Here is a 17,048-nt window from a genome sequence, read left to right as displayed (position 1 = left end):
CTCCAGTCCACTCTAAGATCTCACAGCCAAACTTATCAAATTCCCTCCCCCAAGCCACAAAGTCACGCTGAATATGAATATGAAATGGAGGAGCATTTTGATGTTTGTAATTCAGAATGTAAACTCAATGATGAGGAAGCATGGGAAACAACCTGCTGAATACATTCATCATGGCCCCTGGAGGGTATATAAAGCTGGCACCCACAGAAGATGAGAATAAGAACTTCACGCGTCTTTCTGGTGAAGAAAGTTGTCACACATGCTCACTACCATGAGCAAGGGGGCTTCATTGAAAGGTAAGTCTCTTGCCATTGGCTTTTTGATATTTTGTGTGTGTGTGTGCGTGTGTGTCTGTCTGTGTGTGTGTGTGCGCACGCGCTTCCTTTAACTTAGAGTGAATTTGGTACGGAATGAAGAAAGGTGTTGGAGTGACAGGTCTGTAGACTGAAGTCTTCTCTTTAGCCATACAACAGATACAGTACAGGCAGCATCAGTGCAAGCTTCCTCCAGCTCTACGTGGAGAGTCTATTCCTAGGAGTGAGAAAGTAGTTTGGTCCCTATATCTATTCAGTCCTTTATCTGTTGGCCTCTCCGAGGGCTTGTCTTCATGTACAGTGCAGCTGCGCTGCTGTAGTGTTTTAAAGGGTGTCTACATTACCCAGCGCTGTGACATCAGCAGTGTAGACACACTTTATCGCCAGGGGAAAGCTCTCCCAGCAATAAAACGCCCCCACCCTGAACAGCGGTAAAGTGCTGTCTATAATGGTGCTTTTCAGCGCTAATACTTTTGTTACTCAGGGTGGTGTTTTTTCACACCCTGGAACAACAAAAGTTGTAGCACTGCAAGTGGCAGTGTAGATGGCCTTAGTGAATATGCTACTATACTGACAGGAGAGCTTCTCCCATTGGCATAGTTAATCCACCTTCTTGAGAGTTGGATTTCTCACATCCCTGAGCAATGTAATTATACCAATATAGGACTGTACTGGCCTCAGACTAAAAGGAGTACTGTTTAATGTCAATTATAATTGATTTAGGATGTGACACTGGCACACCCAAATGCCTATTTATTTCACAAAAACCACTGAATAGCTGTCAGAAAGCAATGACTTTCAGTTGTTACTGACATTGTCCAGAATCAAACTAGGGATTTACAAGTGAATGGCCCTGTAACCTAAGCCCAATCTCTTAATTTTCCTTCACCATCTGATTCTTTCCTAGCACACTCCTCTTTCTGCAGCATTTTGAGTACACATTGTTTATGGGGTTTGTGCATTATGGAGATATACCTATCTCACAGAGCTGGAAGGGACCTTAAAAGGTCATCAAGTCCGGTCCCCTGCCTTCATTAGCAGGACCAAGTACTGTCCCTGACAGGTTGTTGGTTTTGTTTTGTTGTGTGCCCCAGCTCCCTAAATGGTCCCTTCAAGTATTGAACTCACAACCCTGGATTTAGCAGGCCAGTGCTTAAACCACTGAGCTATCCCTCCCCCCACAATGCTTATGTAGATAAAATGATTTTTTTTTTTAGTTCAGCGCCAGAGAGAAACTTGCTGAACTACATGAAATTCCTTTAACAGATGATATAAAGGGGGTTCTCTGTTTTATTGGGTATATTTTAGTTTGGCACACATAAAATGAATACACATTTGATATAACAGTATATTTATCAAGTCATTTTTCTGGTGCATTCTACCTCTAGCTGCATGGGATACTAATATTTGAACCAATGTATTCATTTATCAGGTATTATTTTTTTAAAGATTTCACTGTACTTCTGCGCATATTTTATTTCACTGGTAGAAAACTGATTCTGTCAAGTTCATGTTAAAAGTTTTACTGGAACTGTTTTGTCTGTAAGACATTCAGAAGTCCTTTGTAAAAGCTTCAAAAGATCGGAAAGCATTGAGGCCTGGTCTACACTATGTGTTTAAACCGAATTTAGCAGTGTTAAACCGAATTAACCCTGCACCTGTCCACACAACGAAGCCCTTTATATCAATATAAAGGGCTCTTTAAACCAATTTCTGTACTCCTCCCCGACGAGGGGAGTAGCACTGAAATCAATATTGCCATGTCGGATTAGGGTTAGTGTGGTCGCAAATCGATGGTATTGGCCTCCGGGCGGTATCCCACAGTGCACCATTGTGACCGCTCTGGAAAGCAATCTGAACTTGGATGCACTGGCCAGGTAGACAGGAAAAGCCCCGCAAACGTTTAAATTGTCAATTTCCTAGTTTGCCCAGGGTGGAGTCTGAATCAGCAACGGGTGGCGTGCAGTTCCAAATCAAAAAGAGTCCAAGCTCGACTGGTACAGGAGATACTTGATCGATCACTGTACGGGGAGACAATCTGTCTATCTGAGCTCCGTACAGAAGATTGAATGACAAAGCTTTGAAAATCTCCAGGCTTATGATAGACAGAGGCCACAGCAGAAGCTTAGCCACAGTGACAAGCATAAAGAAAGCCAAAGAATCAAATGGCCGCCTCATGGAGGGAGGAGGGGTACGAGACTCCGCTATTCCACAGTCCCGCAGTCCTTCCGAAAGCATTTGCTTCTTGGCTGAGCCGCCCAATGCCTGAAGGGTCAAAAACATTTCCCAGGTGTTTCAGGGAATGTGTAGAGATTTACCATCCTTCCCTCCCGCCCCCGAAAGAAAAGGGAAACAATCGTTTCTCGCCTTTTTCATGTCACCCTATGTCTATGCAATGCCACTGGCAGACAGGGTGCTGTCGCGCTGAACACCAGCATCCCCTCCCGGTGGCAGACAGTGCAAAATGACTGGTATCCATCGTCATCATCAGCACTGAGTGCTCCTGGCTGGCCTTTTGGTGAGGTTGGCTGAGGCGCTGGGTAAAAGAATGACTCTCCTTGGTCATTCCCGCAGATGTACAACAGCTTGTAACCCTCCTCATCATAGCAGCTGGGGGCTGAGCTCCTCACCCCCCCCTTTCTGTCTAAAAAAAGATTCTGTACTGCCTGGACTAATCATAGCATCTGGAGGCTGCGCTCCTCTCCCCACCACTCTTTAATGTCTGCCTGGACTGCAGCGCTGGGAGGCTGCCTCCCCCTCATTTTATCTCACTTGAAAAGGCCCATGGCTAACTGGCGCTTTACAGCGCTGCAACTTCGGGCTCAGGGGTTGAAAAAAAACACCCCTGAGCCGCTGCAAATACAGCATTGTAAAGCCACCCATAGAGTGTTGGAGTACGTGCGGACCAAACCGCTTTGAAGTTGCAGTGTAGCCCATACCCAAAGTCATGTTTCTTATCTGCATTCTTTTATACGTTCAATCACACAAATGGGGGCACTGCCACGGTAGGGACCAGAGGTTGGGGGGGGAAGCACCCCCTGAATAGCATGCAATCATAATATCTCTGTGGGTCTCTGGGCGTCCTTGAAAATAGGAGCGGCTTGCTCTCTGGTTCTCTAGTTACACGTGCCCAATTCTAGGCAGGACTTAACTCTATTTTTTAGTCAAAACATAAGAAGGAATGACCGGGAAGTCATTCCATTTTTGTCCATGCGCCCCCAAGCGACCTCAGTGAGCCAGCCAGGAGCACCCCATGACAGCAGCAGATGGCACACAAAGGATTGATAAACCATCATCGCCAATTTCAAATGGCAAACGGTGCAAAAATGCACGATAACCATCATCTCATCGCCAATTTACAATGGCAAGATCGCGTGCAAGTTAGGGATGTAATTGTCTCCGTACCTGCAAAGGCAAATGAGATGCTGCTGTGTAGCATTGCATGTACCGCCTTGTCAGCAGCATCCAGTACACTACGTGACAGTGACAAAAGGCAACAGCTCCATGGTTGCCATGCTGTGGCATCTGCCAGGGCAATCCAGGTGAAAAAGGGCACGAAATGATTGTCTGCCATTGCTTTTACGGAGGAAGGATTGAGTGACAACATTTACCCAGATCACCCACGACACTGTTTTGCCCCATCATGCTTTGGAATCTCAACCCAGAATCCAATGGTGGGGAGACTGAGGAACTATCGGATAGCTACAGGAAGCTACCCACAGTGCAACGCTCCGGAAATCGACGCTAGCCTTGGTACATGGATCGCACACCGCCGATTAATGTGCTTATGTTGCCCCGGACTCGACTTATAGAATCTGTTTAAAAAAACGTTTCTTGTAAAATCGGTAATATCCCGTAGTGTAACATACTCTGAAGTACACTATGGGTTTGTTAGCAGGAGGCACTTAGGGTTAACTCAATGCTAAACAGCAAGGCTGCTGGAAATCTTTTGAGGGAATTCCCACGACAATCAGAATTTTTACAGAGTGATATAACTGCCCTCCTCAAAATAATTTAAAAAACTGCAAACATTTGCAAAGGAAAAATCACATTTGTGGAGGGCTGGGAGAAAAAAAACGGAGCACTATTTTCCAACTACGTATCTATGAAAATATAATTATGTATTTATATTTACAAAGTGGAGCGCTGGTTTCTTTCCCACATTGCTGCTAGAAGCAGTCAGTGGAAGAGACAGGAGAGAATGACAGAGTGTTTGCCTAAAAAATGTGATAGTTTCTGCTATACAGAACCTTTAAATCTATATATCTGCATTTTGTTTTAAACCTGAACAGGTGTGCTGCTGGGTGTTCTGCTGGTATCTAACATGTTCCTGTCAAAGAAAGGTGTGACCTCATTGCCAATCTGTCCCAGTGGGTCTGTTGGTTGTCAGGTCTCCCTGGGAATCTTTTTGACCGTGCAGTTAAACTCTCACACCACATCCATTCCCTCTCCTCAGAAATGTTCAACGAATTTGTAAGTACTCAGCCTTTTATGAGTGAGACTTGACAGGACTGCAGTACAATACTTAAAAAAAAAAAAAAAAAAAACACAGTGGAGCTTAGCAATATGAAATGATTCAGGCTTGGGGAAACAGAGTTAGTAGTGTCTGTGTCCATGACAGCACGCTTCCCTCCAGAGTCTGGAATGGAACTTAAGATTCCTGAGTCTCATCACATCTCTGCAGTCAGCAAATATTTGTGAAACCCACTGGCAATGTCTGTCATTCCCCTCCAGCGCTGGTCCACACAGAAATAACCTACAACTGCTATGAGTTACTCCACTAGGTCCAGTGGCAGATGTCTGTGTGGTGGAGCCAGGGCCGGCACTTCCATTAGGTGACTCTAGGCAGTCGCCTAGGGCACCAGGATTTGGGGGGGCATTTTGTGTGCTCCCCACAGGGCACACGGGAGCTTCTGCCGACCTTCCGTGGAAAACAGCGGCAGGCAGTTGAGCAGCTCAATTACTGCCACTGTCGCCTGCAGCATTTCGGCAGAGGGTCCTTCTTCGGCAGCGTGATGGGAGCGGAATTGGAAGCTCCCGCGCGCCCCATGCCACCGCCCCCCGAATTCTGCCTATGGTGCCAGAAACTCTGGCACTGCTCCTTGGTGGAGCTAAAAGTTCTGACGCTGCTGATGAATCAAGTGGGTGTCAATAAGGTGCCACATGGAGGAATTTCTGTTCTTCCAGTTTGCTTTTCAAAAAGACCTCTGAAATTGCACAATAAACTACATTAAAGGAACATTAAGGTTGAAAACTCGAGTACTCAAAAGTTTTGAAATACCAGAATGAAGGTTGCCTTTTCAACCTTAATTCATCACCCTTATCATACACATGAGGATTGAGTTTGGAAGGATTAAATGTCAGTACGTTGTGGATTTCACCATACACAGAAACCAACGAACATTTCCATCGATAATAATCAAAATGGTACAGATAGACAAAGTAAGAAACATGCTGCTTGAGAACTTAGAGTTTGCTTTAAGGATATTTAGTTTCTATATTTGATATGTGGTGCTGATAATTTGTGTTTTAACAATTATAAAGCTTTAACTTTTTGAATCTCAGCATCTACTGTCATTAAACAATTATTGTCTGGCCCCCCTCATCATCTGATCTATTCATTTCCCACAACTATTAAATAGCTAATAAAATGTTTCAAAATAGCCATAGATATTATCCACTTAAATTATAAAAAAAGAAAAATCGAATTCTGCTAAGCCTTATTACGATGCAGTCTTTAATTTTACACGATCATATACTTTTTTTTCCCATAGGACTGAACCTTTAGTTTTCTACAAAGAACATTAAACATTTTCCTAGGACATAAGTAAACTGTAACAGGTCTCATTAAACTGGCCCTTTTTTTGGAAAGATTGGATCTGGACTAACTCAATACAAACTCAGATATCAAAGACATCAAGTTACTCTATTCCTTCTAGACTCAGTGATTTGCAGGCTTTCAGTCACTGACTGCTGAGTTTATACATGCTTGATATAAAATTTGATGGCAGTTGTATAGGTGCCAATATTTGAAAATTATTAATAAGGCAGTTTGGGAGGGAAAGGAGGAAGTAGAAACATTATCTCCAGTGAAATATTCTGAACAAGATTATTCTTTTGGAAGGATATAGCTCTACTGTTATAAAGAGCCATAAGCAAGCTATAGGCCAGTTACATCTGGAATATTTGAGAAAACTGACATTCCTATTACAATATATTTAAACAACTTTAAATTGTAAGGTAGAAAAAAGATATCCCCATAGTTCATTCTGTGGACCACTTTATAAGAAAGATTCTCCTCACACATATCTTACCCCCTAGATCTCCAAATCCCCTACTACTTGATTCTCAAAATGATTTAGTTTTTCAGACCACCAGGAAGAGTTGTAAGAACCACTATGCTAAAATATAGGAACTATCCCTTCTAAACAGATTCTATGCAGGACTCTAATCCCAGAAAGTATTTTCCTTCCACAGTTTTAGGTCATATCAACTCAAATAAAGGAATCTAATCCCAACGACTTGTCTGTATAGTGGCTGGACAAACACAGCACATACAGAGATGAAACCAAAGGAACAATACTCACTTAATTTCCTTTAGAATATCTGAGCCATGACATCTATTTATTTCATAAATGCATGTTGTTGTTGATCCACAGGATGAGCGCTATGCTCAAGGCCGGGGATTTATTACAAAGGCCATTAATGGCTGCCACACTTCCTCCCTAACCACTCCTGAAGACAAGGAGCAAGCTCAGCAGATTCACGTGAGACTCATTTTTAACGTATTTCAGAATGAAAGGAGGAGAAAGAGGCAATAGTGAATTTAGAGATGGATAGGTCACAGCTAGTTGAAAGAGATGAAACAGTTGATTCAAAATCAAACGCAAGGAAAAGAAAAGTAGAAAATGTCAAATACTAATGAAAATTCTTACAGATATTCAGTTTCAATATATGTACTATAAAAGAAACAATCTTATTCCTGTTGCTCTCAGTCTCCCTCTCTTTGTATGTTACATTCAGTTACTGCATATTGTTTCAAATTACATTATAAACTCTCTGGAGCAGAGGCCAAGTCTTTCTTTATATCTGTACAGAACTCTCATTGGAGCCTTTGGGCATTACTTTAATACAACTTGATAATAATTAAACATGATAATAATAAAAGGTATGGGAAGGAGCAAAGGGGGCATCAGTAGTCAAAGAGATGCATAAATACAGTAGGCACTACGCTATTGGCTCTATAGTTACTGTAGCAGTTGACAGACTCTCAATAGATAACCATGCAATAGCCACTAGATAAGAAGTGGCCACATCATCACTCAGATATAGAGACTTTAACAACACAAGGTAATTGTAACAATCAAACAACTTGTAAAGAGAGTCATGTTGGATATTGCCACATTAAAGTCTGTTTTCTCCATTTTATGATGGCAGCCGTACACAGAGATGTATATGTCCACCTTCTTTTAGCCCTTGGAAATGCTTTGGAAAGGACAGTGTGCAAGCTTAGTCACCAAAGAGTTACGCCAGAGTCTGATGTTTTCCCAGCTGCACACGAGTTCGAGTTTTGCAGTCCCAAGATCCTCCTTTTAGACTATTATGCAATAGGGTTACAAATTCTCTTTCTTTTAGCACAGGAGCCGATGCAGAATATAAGTCCCATGTGTCAACTTTAAAAGGTTTCTAGTGCTGCAGAACGGTTAGGAGCATCCCCAAAAGAGCAAAAGCTTTTTGAGCTTCCACCTAACCCCAAGCAGTGAAAGTTTCTAAAGAGAAGAGCTTTCTCTGGAAGCAAAACTCTTCAAAGGGGATGAGAAAGATGGCAGGGTATGTTTACTATCCTCTGTAGACAGTAGAAATCCTTTATAAAAGGCCATAAGTGGCCTACCCCAGAGTGAATCTTCCATTCGGTGCTGAGATTTTTTTTCAGATCCCACCAGACATCTAAATCTGTCTCATTAAAATTGGCTAATTATCAAATTAAATGCAATTCCATTCACAGAAGCTAAACCTAGTCACTCTCACTATACAATATACTGTGGAGACAATTTTGGTGATATTTTGTACTTACAGTGTTTTATCACCATTCATCCAATTCTCTTTTAACACATTATTAATAATAACTGATTGTAAGTACATGAATACACCATTTGCAGAGGGGTGAACTGAAATATATGGATAAGACAAGTGATGTGCCGAAGGGTACACTGCAAATCAGTGACAGAAATAAAATCCAGGTTCCCTCAGTCATAGACCACTGCTCTAACCTGAATACAGCACTGCCTCCTCATGCTACCTTCATACAGTCTTCTTGCTTTAACTGCATCTTCTTAATGTTAATGAATAGCATGAAGACCTACTGAATTTAGTGCTCAGAGTACTGCGCTCCTGGAATGATCCCCTGCTCCACCTGGTCTCTGAAGTGCAAAGTATCAAAGAAGCTCCAGATACCATCCTCTGGAAGGCTGTAGAGATTGAGGAACAAAACAAGCGCCTTCTAGAAGGAATGGAGAAAATAGCTGGACAGGTAGGTGAGCATTAGGGCCTTGATATCCTAGTTCAAAGCTCCCTGGAAGCCACATACAGGAGTAGGCTCACTCTGTTAGAGCAGGAGAGTGATGGAGATGGAGGGGGAGGGATTCTCAGGACTCATCTGCTCTGATTCCAAACATGTGCTGTCCCTAAAGGGACCTTATGCCACCTGAAGACTGGCATGGAATAGCTTAGCTTCCATCCTTCCTGAACACATCCCTACACCAGGATAGGGTGCAGCTGGAGCAGGAACTGGGTCTGCCGGTGTTGCATCACAAAAGAGGCAATAACGAGAGGCTGAATTGTAACTGAGAATCTGGCCCACAATGTTGCCCATTAAAGAAGCAATGCCTGAATTCCTTCCCTTTTGGCCACTAAGAAACTATATGCTTTTATTGCACTACAGTTTTGGTGTCTATGTTTAGACAGAAGGAAGGGATCACCTTTTATAAACAAACAGTTGACACAAAAAGATCCCGCTACGTCCAACATATGCTACAACACTGACAAGCAGAACTATTATAACTAGATGCTAGCATGCTTCCTTTCAGACTCAATGATTAATCTTTGAAATGTGTGCTGTCTTAACCTTGTGAGGTGGTTTGTGGATGCTGTGTTAATATCCTTTGCCTAATTTTTAATTATCTTTATATTTCTCTAAAGAGGCTAGAAAGTCAGATTACTTTTAATTTTAAGAACAAATCATTCTGTTTATTAGAGGGTAAGGAGAACTTTTTTCCTCCACAAATAGGTTTTCACTTGTATCTTTAAGATTATGCCACCCCTAATGATGCCTCCTGGCAAAAGTTTCCACTATGCAAGAGGCTTTACTCTAGTAATGGAATGACTGTGATGCAGAAGTGCAGAGACCATATATGTACTAGAGATGATAGCACCAACTAGTATTAAGGTACCCAACATTTCCCATTATAAGACCCTGTTTCCAGTTGCTTATAACTTTACCAAACTACCTATTTGGGCTGAAATTTCCCATGCTGGGTGTCTGCCTCAGGCTGAATTATTTGGAAAAATTCAGCCAAAATGGCTGAGTCATTTCCAAGAACAAAGCTAGGAAAAAATATTCTAGGTGGCCTCATACTTTGAAGTAGCAACTTGAAATTTGACAGGTGGGTGGCCTTTGCCTCCACCTGAAGATTCACTCAAATTGATCCAAGAGATAAGCCTTTGAAAATTTGCAGTTCACACATGCTCAGTAGAGAGTTGTTACAGCTTTACAGCTTAATTCCCCAAACATTCCATCTGAACTGAGTGTGCTCTAGCCTGGGGCTTCAGGGGCCCAAGAAGGACTTTCCCTGCAATTGATGTTCTTGGCTGCTCCAGGCTGTGATGAGTCTGGATCCAGGACCAGAACTGAGAGCAGTGAGTCTGTCTTTCCTGTGCACTCAGTGCTCCTCATGCTTGCCCCAGGCAAAATGGAAGAAGAAGCTACCTTAATCAAATGTAGAGAGAACAAAATCCAGAACTGGTGGGGCTGGGAGAGTAGATTGAGACAAGGAGCCTAGGGAGTGAAGACTGGGAGAGTTGGCATAGGGGAGAGAACTGGGACTGGGAGTTTTGGGAACAGACTGGGATTGGCTGGGCAAGAACACCAGGATTGGGAAATGAGTGGGTGAATGCTGAGATTGGATGAAGATCCAGAGGAAACTGACTGGGAGCCAGAGTGGACAGGATGTGTGGGGCTGACTGGAAGCCTTGGAGGAAGAGAGAGAAATTGGATAAGAAGCGAAGAGCAGGGAACTTGGACTGGAATGAGAAGCCTGAGTAAGGGACACTAGGACTGGCTACATGAGGAGAAATGAGACTCCGACAGGCTAGACAGGAAAGAGCAGAAGGAGTCAAGCTTGGGGAAAACAGGTAGAAGACTTTGTGGCCACTAGAGAACACATCTCTCCAAAGCCTGGAAAGGAATTCAAGATCCCTGAATCTAACCATTCCTCTCCTGAGAGCAAATATCTGTGAAACCCTCTGGCAGAGAGTTTCATCCCCTTATAGTATAGGTTCACATAGAGGATGACAACCTACTACTGCCATCATTTACTCCATTGGCTCAAGTGGCAGGGGTCTCTGTAGGGAATCTAAAGATTCCAACTCTGCAAATGTCCTATGTGGGTGTCAATATGATGTCGCATGAGGGAATTTCTGTTTTTTCAGTTTATTTTTAAAAAACCTAGGAAATTACACTCACAAAAACTGCATTAAAAGGACATTATTAAGGTTGCAAAATAAAGTTCTCAGAAGTTAGGAAATGACCGATGAAGATAGCCTGTGCAACCTTAATTCAGCCCCTGTGCACACATTGGACTTGTTCTTGGGATGAATCAGGGTTGGATAAACAAAGAGGCTGTTGTCTGAAGGGGTCCCTGCTTATTTACTCTGAGAAATCAGGTCCTAGAGGTCTCACACATTCACAGATTCCAAGGCCAGAAAGGACCATTGTGATCATCCAGTCAGACCTCTTGTATAACACAGCCATAGAATATATTTCCTTTTGAACTGGAGGATTAGCACCCATATTTAGTGGATACTTTTTACTTTAATCTCTCTGTTCCTCAGTTCCCCACCCATAAAGCGGGATATTAACAAAATCAATATTAAATAAATTCATTAATGTTTGTGAAACACTCAGATACCATGAGGAAATAATATTTCATTCTTCACAGCAGGATTTGAATAGTGTGCAATAAATAAGGCCTAGGTCACACATTAGAGCAATGAGGAAAAAATAAAATATTGAATAGTGGTTCACTGAGTGGTGTCCATCCTGTGCACTGAATGAGGCAGGTACTTTGTGGAAAAAGTAATTTATGATCCTATAATTAAAGACTGTATCATAATCCACACACACAAGAAGGGACCTTTAATTCTGGCATTTCCTTACTTTGGAGTGCTTGACTTTGCAACCTTAATAATAATTTAAAAATATAGATATTTTGTAAGTAATTTATATAGTATTGCTTACAATTTTCCAAACAGGAAAAGAGGTGTTTAAGAGTCTCTTCTTGAAGTCTTGCATTTCGTAAGAATTCCCTGACAATAAATATGGAATTTTTCATTGCGGAGGTGTCCTTCTCTCTGTCTTGGATCTGGTTGCTGAGCATTATGAGAAAGTCCCTCCCCCACTTAGTTTGGTAAGGCTAGACAACATAGCTGTTGTCTGACGGAATTTTTTTTGAGTTATGAGTAACTGATTGAAAGCTTTCCTGACTAACAACAGCTCAAGTTTGTTTATGTTTAATGGTGCCTCTGACAGATCCCATAAATCAATCAGTAGCTGAACTGGACTTTACAAAGTTTCAGATGTCACTGGCTTTGGTCAAGTTCTAAACAGCTGGACACCCTTAAGAAGTGCTCACCGTATTCACCAACTTCTACTAGAGCACACACAAAACATGGTCTTATTCTCTCAGTTTGGAGTCTGTTTAGACAGCAACCTGACTTTGTTCATGACCACTACTGCATCTACCAATTAAAGCCAAGACATCTCCATCCACATCCATGTGTAAAACCTGCAGGAAGGGGTCCAAGATAACAGTGGAAATCAGGTGCTGCTAGAATTGTTTTCTTACATGGTCTCATTCTAGGAACAGATTTAGAGATCAGGTTGGAAAGATCAGTAGTGTCAAGTCATGGTTTCTTGTCCACTGGCAAGACTATTGCAGTGTGGCCAATCGCTTGTCCAGAGACAGCCATAGGCAGTCTTGGTTTGTATTTGTTCCCCGCTGGTTTTCACAGGAGGGATGAATCAGCTTCACAAGTGGTGATAGGAACAGGTGATCTTCCTGCTATTAGGTATAGTTTTTCTCGACAAGAGAAAATGGATGAAAGCCTCTTCCAAATGAGGAGAGTTTAACCAATCTTTATTTTAGATGCTCACTGACTACATGAGTTTTTACTCAATCTTCTATCAGATTTCACTGTATCACTTATGGTTTTCCCCTCTTGTTGTACTGGACCCCAGTATTTGCTTTGTAGCCGTGGATATTTATATGAAGAAGCACTCTTGATGTCAGTCTCTGTCTTTAATATACTCCTGAGGCTGTCCATACAAGAGTCTTTGTCTCAGAGAAGGGCTGAGACAAAGCTGGGTCGGGGTATATGTAAAGAAATCCCAAGAGCAGATCCATCCACCTGCCCAGGAAAACTTAAAGGCAGATTGAATCAGTAGGCAATGCCACTGGCAGAGCTGCACACGATGGAAGGAATGGCTTTGTTATGAAACCAGATTCCATCAGGCATTAGAGCAGGTAAGCACTGTACATACTGCATAAGAGCAAACTTTCAGTTAAAGACTGATAACAAAATCATATAGACACACACAGAAATATAATGTAGCATTATTTTAAGGTACAGATTTAATGTTTTATACATTAGGATGTGTCATGCCCACAAGATCTTTGGGACCATAATGTAAACCAGAGTTTTATAAGCTTTAATCAATTAGACAGCATACATTACTTGGCTCTTTGGTGCTTTACCTAGAGCTCTCCTGTCTGATTTCCTAGCTTTGATAGCTTAGCCTAGTAGTCCTGTCAATGAAATACTATTACTTTGTTTCCTTTTGATTAGGTTCATCCTGGTGATATAGAAAATGAAGTCTACTCTAGGTGGTCAGGTCTCCCATCCCTGCAAATGGCAGATGAGGACTCCCGTCTCTTTGCCTTTTACAGTCTGCTGCACTGCCTGCGTAGGGATTCCCACAAAATTGACAACTACCTGAAGCTGTTAAAATGTCGCCTTATCCATGATAGCAACTGTTAAGTATTCACTAGGCCCATCTCTCTCTGAAATGATATCACTAAATCGTTCACAGAGACTTTCTTGTTGCTTTGCCATTTTTTGTTGCAAACCTTTTGAGAAATTACATTTTGCTGTATAAAGATCATCAATAACGTTTGTGCATGTTTGCATTATTTCCAATAGTGTTGTTTATCTCAATGTTTAAAAACTTTTATCATAAATCCCTTGTACTGTAGTAATACATTGTACTGTTTACTTATCTCAGCTACTGGCATCTCAGTGATAACCAAATCAAGCAAATACAAATAAAAATATTACTAAAACCAAAATGCATCAATATGTGGAGTTGAATCAGTGCAGAAAAAATGGTTGCTATGCCTTAAATCTTTAGCAACTGGAGCTTCTCCTTTTGGGTCTCCATCTCCACTTACTGATGCACAACATAGGCTGTCCTAATTCCCTCCTCTCACATCCCACCCCTAAAATTAAAGGGATGTAATCTAGAGGATTAACCTCAGCACTGGAAAGCAAGATGGTCCTCCATTCCAATCCTAATTCTCCCAGTTTCCAAACATTACTAAGTCCTCACAACAGCGCTAAGTAGTACACGTTTACTATTACCTGGATTGTACAAGTAGGGAAGCAGAAGCTAAGAAAAGTTAAGGGACAAATTGTCGTCACTAATTTTGGGTGCTTCCATTTTTGGGCACCCAACTTGACATGCTGAGGTTGAGCACCCAAAAACTGAGTCACCTAAAATTATTAGGCATTTTGGAAAATTTGGGCCTAAGATCACACAGCAAATCAACTTGAGAACCAGGATTGGAACCTGGGCTCATAGTTACTAGGCACATACTTATTTGATTAGACTACAATGCCTTGCTAGACAAGTCAATTAATTTCTCCATGTCTCACTTTAACCATCTCTCCAGTGGGTGTAATGATAATCGCTTATCTAAACTGCATGTACTGCATACATATCTGGATATTTTAAATTCTTTATAACTTCATATTTCATTTGTATGCTATATAATTATCCCCATTTTACAGCTATTTAATGAGAAGCAGAACAAACCAAACTTCATCCTAGTCAGTTACTAATGACAACTGCTATAAGCAGCATCACTTTATCCACCACTGAAATACAGCAAACTACAGTTGGGTGCAGCAGCTGTTTTAACAGTCTACAGCTATAGCAACACAACAGTTAAGGACAGGTAGCAAATGGATAAAACAGGGTAGGCAGAAGGTAGTTGCTGAAAGTGGAATTTCATCTGGATAGCGGAAGTAACATCCCTTTTGTTGTAAAAACAATGCCACAAGTTCTTTACTGATCACAAATGCTTAGAACTTCAGTTTGAGATCTCATTAGAAGAAAAAAAAAGGCAACACATCTCTAGTCGCACTTTCAGTACGCTCAGGAGGAAGAGCATGACCTATTGAATCACCACCAACTCAAGAGCTCCTATCTATGTGTTGAGATGTCTCCATGATAACTAACTTGTAATTTCTCTTGAGATCAAAGCCCAAAGTAGCATGGCTACTGACACACACAAACTTTGAATTCAGTAGAAATTAGCCTAAAAAGAGTAGACATGTCTAATTCTAGACTGTTATATGAATAGAGTTAAAATAATACTGTAACTTTCTTCACTCTACAAAAAACTAAGTGAGATTTGATGTAGCCATCCAAAAGGAGAAGTTAGCAGCTTCAAAAGTGCAGCTTCTCAGCTTCCCTCAAACAATTGCTGTTGTAAAGGATAACTTATTTTTTAAAAAGCACAAACATCTGATTTATTGCAGCTTGGTTTAGTATGATTTTGGGAGCTTTTTAATTTGGTGGAGAAGCAGGGAAAAGTGAGCAAAAATGGATTTTAACAACTGAAAAGTAGACTGGATTTGCAGCTGTTTAGCTAAGGGGACATTTGAAACAGATCTGGTTAACTTACTGAGTCATCACAGCTGTCAGAGAGAGACTCGCAATCCCACAACCATAGTCAAAATTAGACCTGTTCTTCCCATGTCCTGGGACAGACAGTGCCTGTAGGATGTACTTTCTACTCTCCAGGTCTTCAGGCCATCTCCACAACATGGCTACCTAAAGTTAAAGGAGAAAGAACCAACCAGTAAAAATGAGGAAGTCATTGGCTGCAAATATGTGAGGTGAGTCAATAACAAAGCTCCCACTGAATTCAATGGAGTCAGGATTTCACTCCTGATATTAGAAGCAAAAATCAGATGCTCAGGGAAAGGTCAATTTTAGTTTTTAAGAGCTTTTGTTAGAAGGTTATATTAAATGGTTTAGGCGAGAATTCAAAATTCTTACAACTTTAAAAGTACTCCTAATAACTAAACCTGAACATTTCATGGGAGGAAGCTGTTCCACTTTGTATGGCGGAGGTACCCAAAGTGTGGGGCATGCCCCCTAGAGGGGCAAAGAGGAACATTCAGGGGGTCATGGCAGAGCCTGGGGCCAGCCCCCACAGGGGTGGGGAAGAAGTGCCACCCAGTCCTTCCTCGCCCCCAGCTCTTCTCCAATCCCACCATCAGGCTCATCCCCAGCCTCAGCATAGCTCCATTCCCGGCCCTGTATCAGCCCCCAACCTTGGCTGCTAGCAGCAGCTCTGCTCCTGGCCCGGGGCACGGTTGCGAGTGGAGTAGCATCTGGCCATGGACCCAGCTACCAGCTCCCACCACACCCTGACTGAGGCTCTGCTCTCACTCTCTGCCCCTGGCTGCAGCCCTGCTCCTGACCCCCAGCCTCAGCTCCCTTACCCCTGTCCACGTCTCCCCTCTCCACCTCCTGGAGCTATAGCCCCACTCCCAGCTTGGTTCCAGAGGTGCAGGAGGCATGGACAGGTATAAGTGGGGGCGTGACCCGCAAAAGTTTGGGGAACGCTGTTATATGGACTATTTAAATAGTTGTTGGGCCACAGAGACAGAGTCTGACTCTATAGCCGGATGGTTAAGGTACTCACCTGGGAAGGGGCAAACATGGGATCTAGTCCCTGCTCCAATAACTATTTAAGTATGCCACACAAAGTGAAACAGCTTCAACAGAAACCTTTACTCCAGATTCCCTATAGTCCAGCAGTTAGGGCACTCACCTGGGGGTTCAAGTCCCTGCTTCAGATCAGGCAGAATGGGGATTTGAACATGGTGAGCTCTCTAACCACTGGGCTATTGGGTATAGACGGGGTAGGCATCCTCATCTCCTCGCTATCTTTCGTGCAGATTAGTTATGCTGTGAGAACACCTACTGGTTCAGGTGCCATTGGAGAGCTAAGCCAAGGAATGCCTAGATTGAGAGTCTCACCAGGGCTTATGCATGAGCTAGGTGCCAAGCAGCGTGGTGGCTTCACATCCTAGGCAGTTGTGCACCTGCCCCATGGCCGAAATGTAGGTACCGAAGGGACTTTGTCTGATACCTAGTTTTGTGTC

The 17,048-nt window shown here is 42.3% G+C and overlaps 1 protein-coding gene across 1 annotated transcript; it reads left to right on the top strand.

Annotated features, from left to right (window-relative positions):
• The first annotated feature begins 259 nt into the window (after nucleotides 1–259).
• Nucleotides 260–13,628, top strand: PRL (prolactin). The gene is given in 6 exon segments (XM_032768662.2): nucleotides 260–296; nucleotides 4,607–4,714; nucleotides 4,717–4,787; nucleotides 6,974–7,081; nucleotides 8,665–8,844; nucleotides 13,437–13,628. Coding segments are annotated over 6 exon segments (696 nt in total).
• Nucleotides 13,629–17,048: the final 3,420 nt, after the last annotated feature.

Source organism: Chelonoidis abingdonii, chromosome 2 (assembly GCF_003597395.2).
Source record: "Chelonoidis abingdonii isolate Lonesome George chromosome 2, CheloAbing_2.0, whole genome shotgun sequence".
In the NCBI taxonomy this organism is placed as follows: domain Eukaryota; kingdom Metazoa; phylum Chordata; order Testudines; family Testudinidae; genus Chelonoidis; species Chelonoidis abingdonii.
The sequence above is the reverse complement of the archived record's forward strand: the minus strand, read 5'-3'. Positions and strand labels throughout refer to the sequence as shown.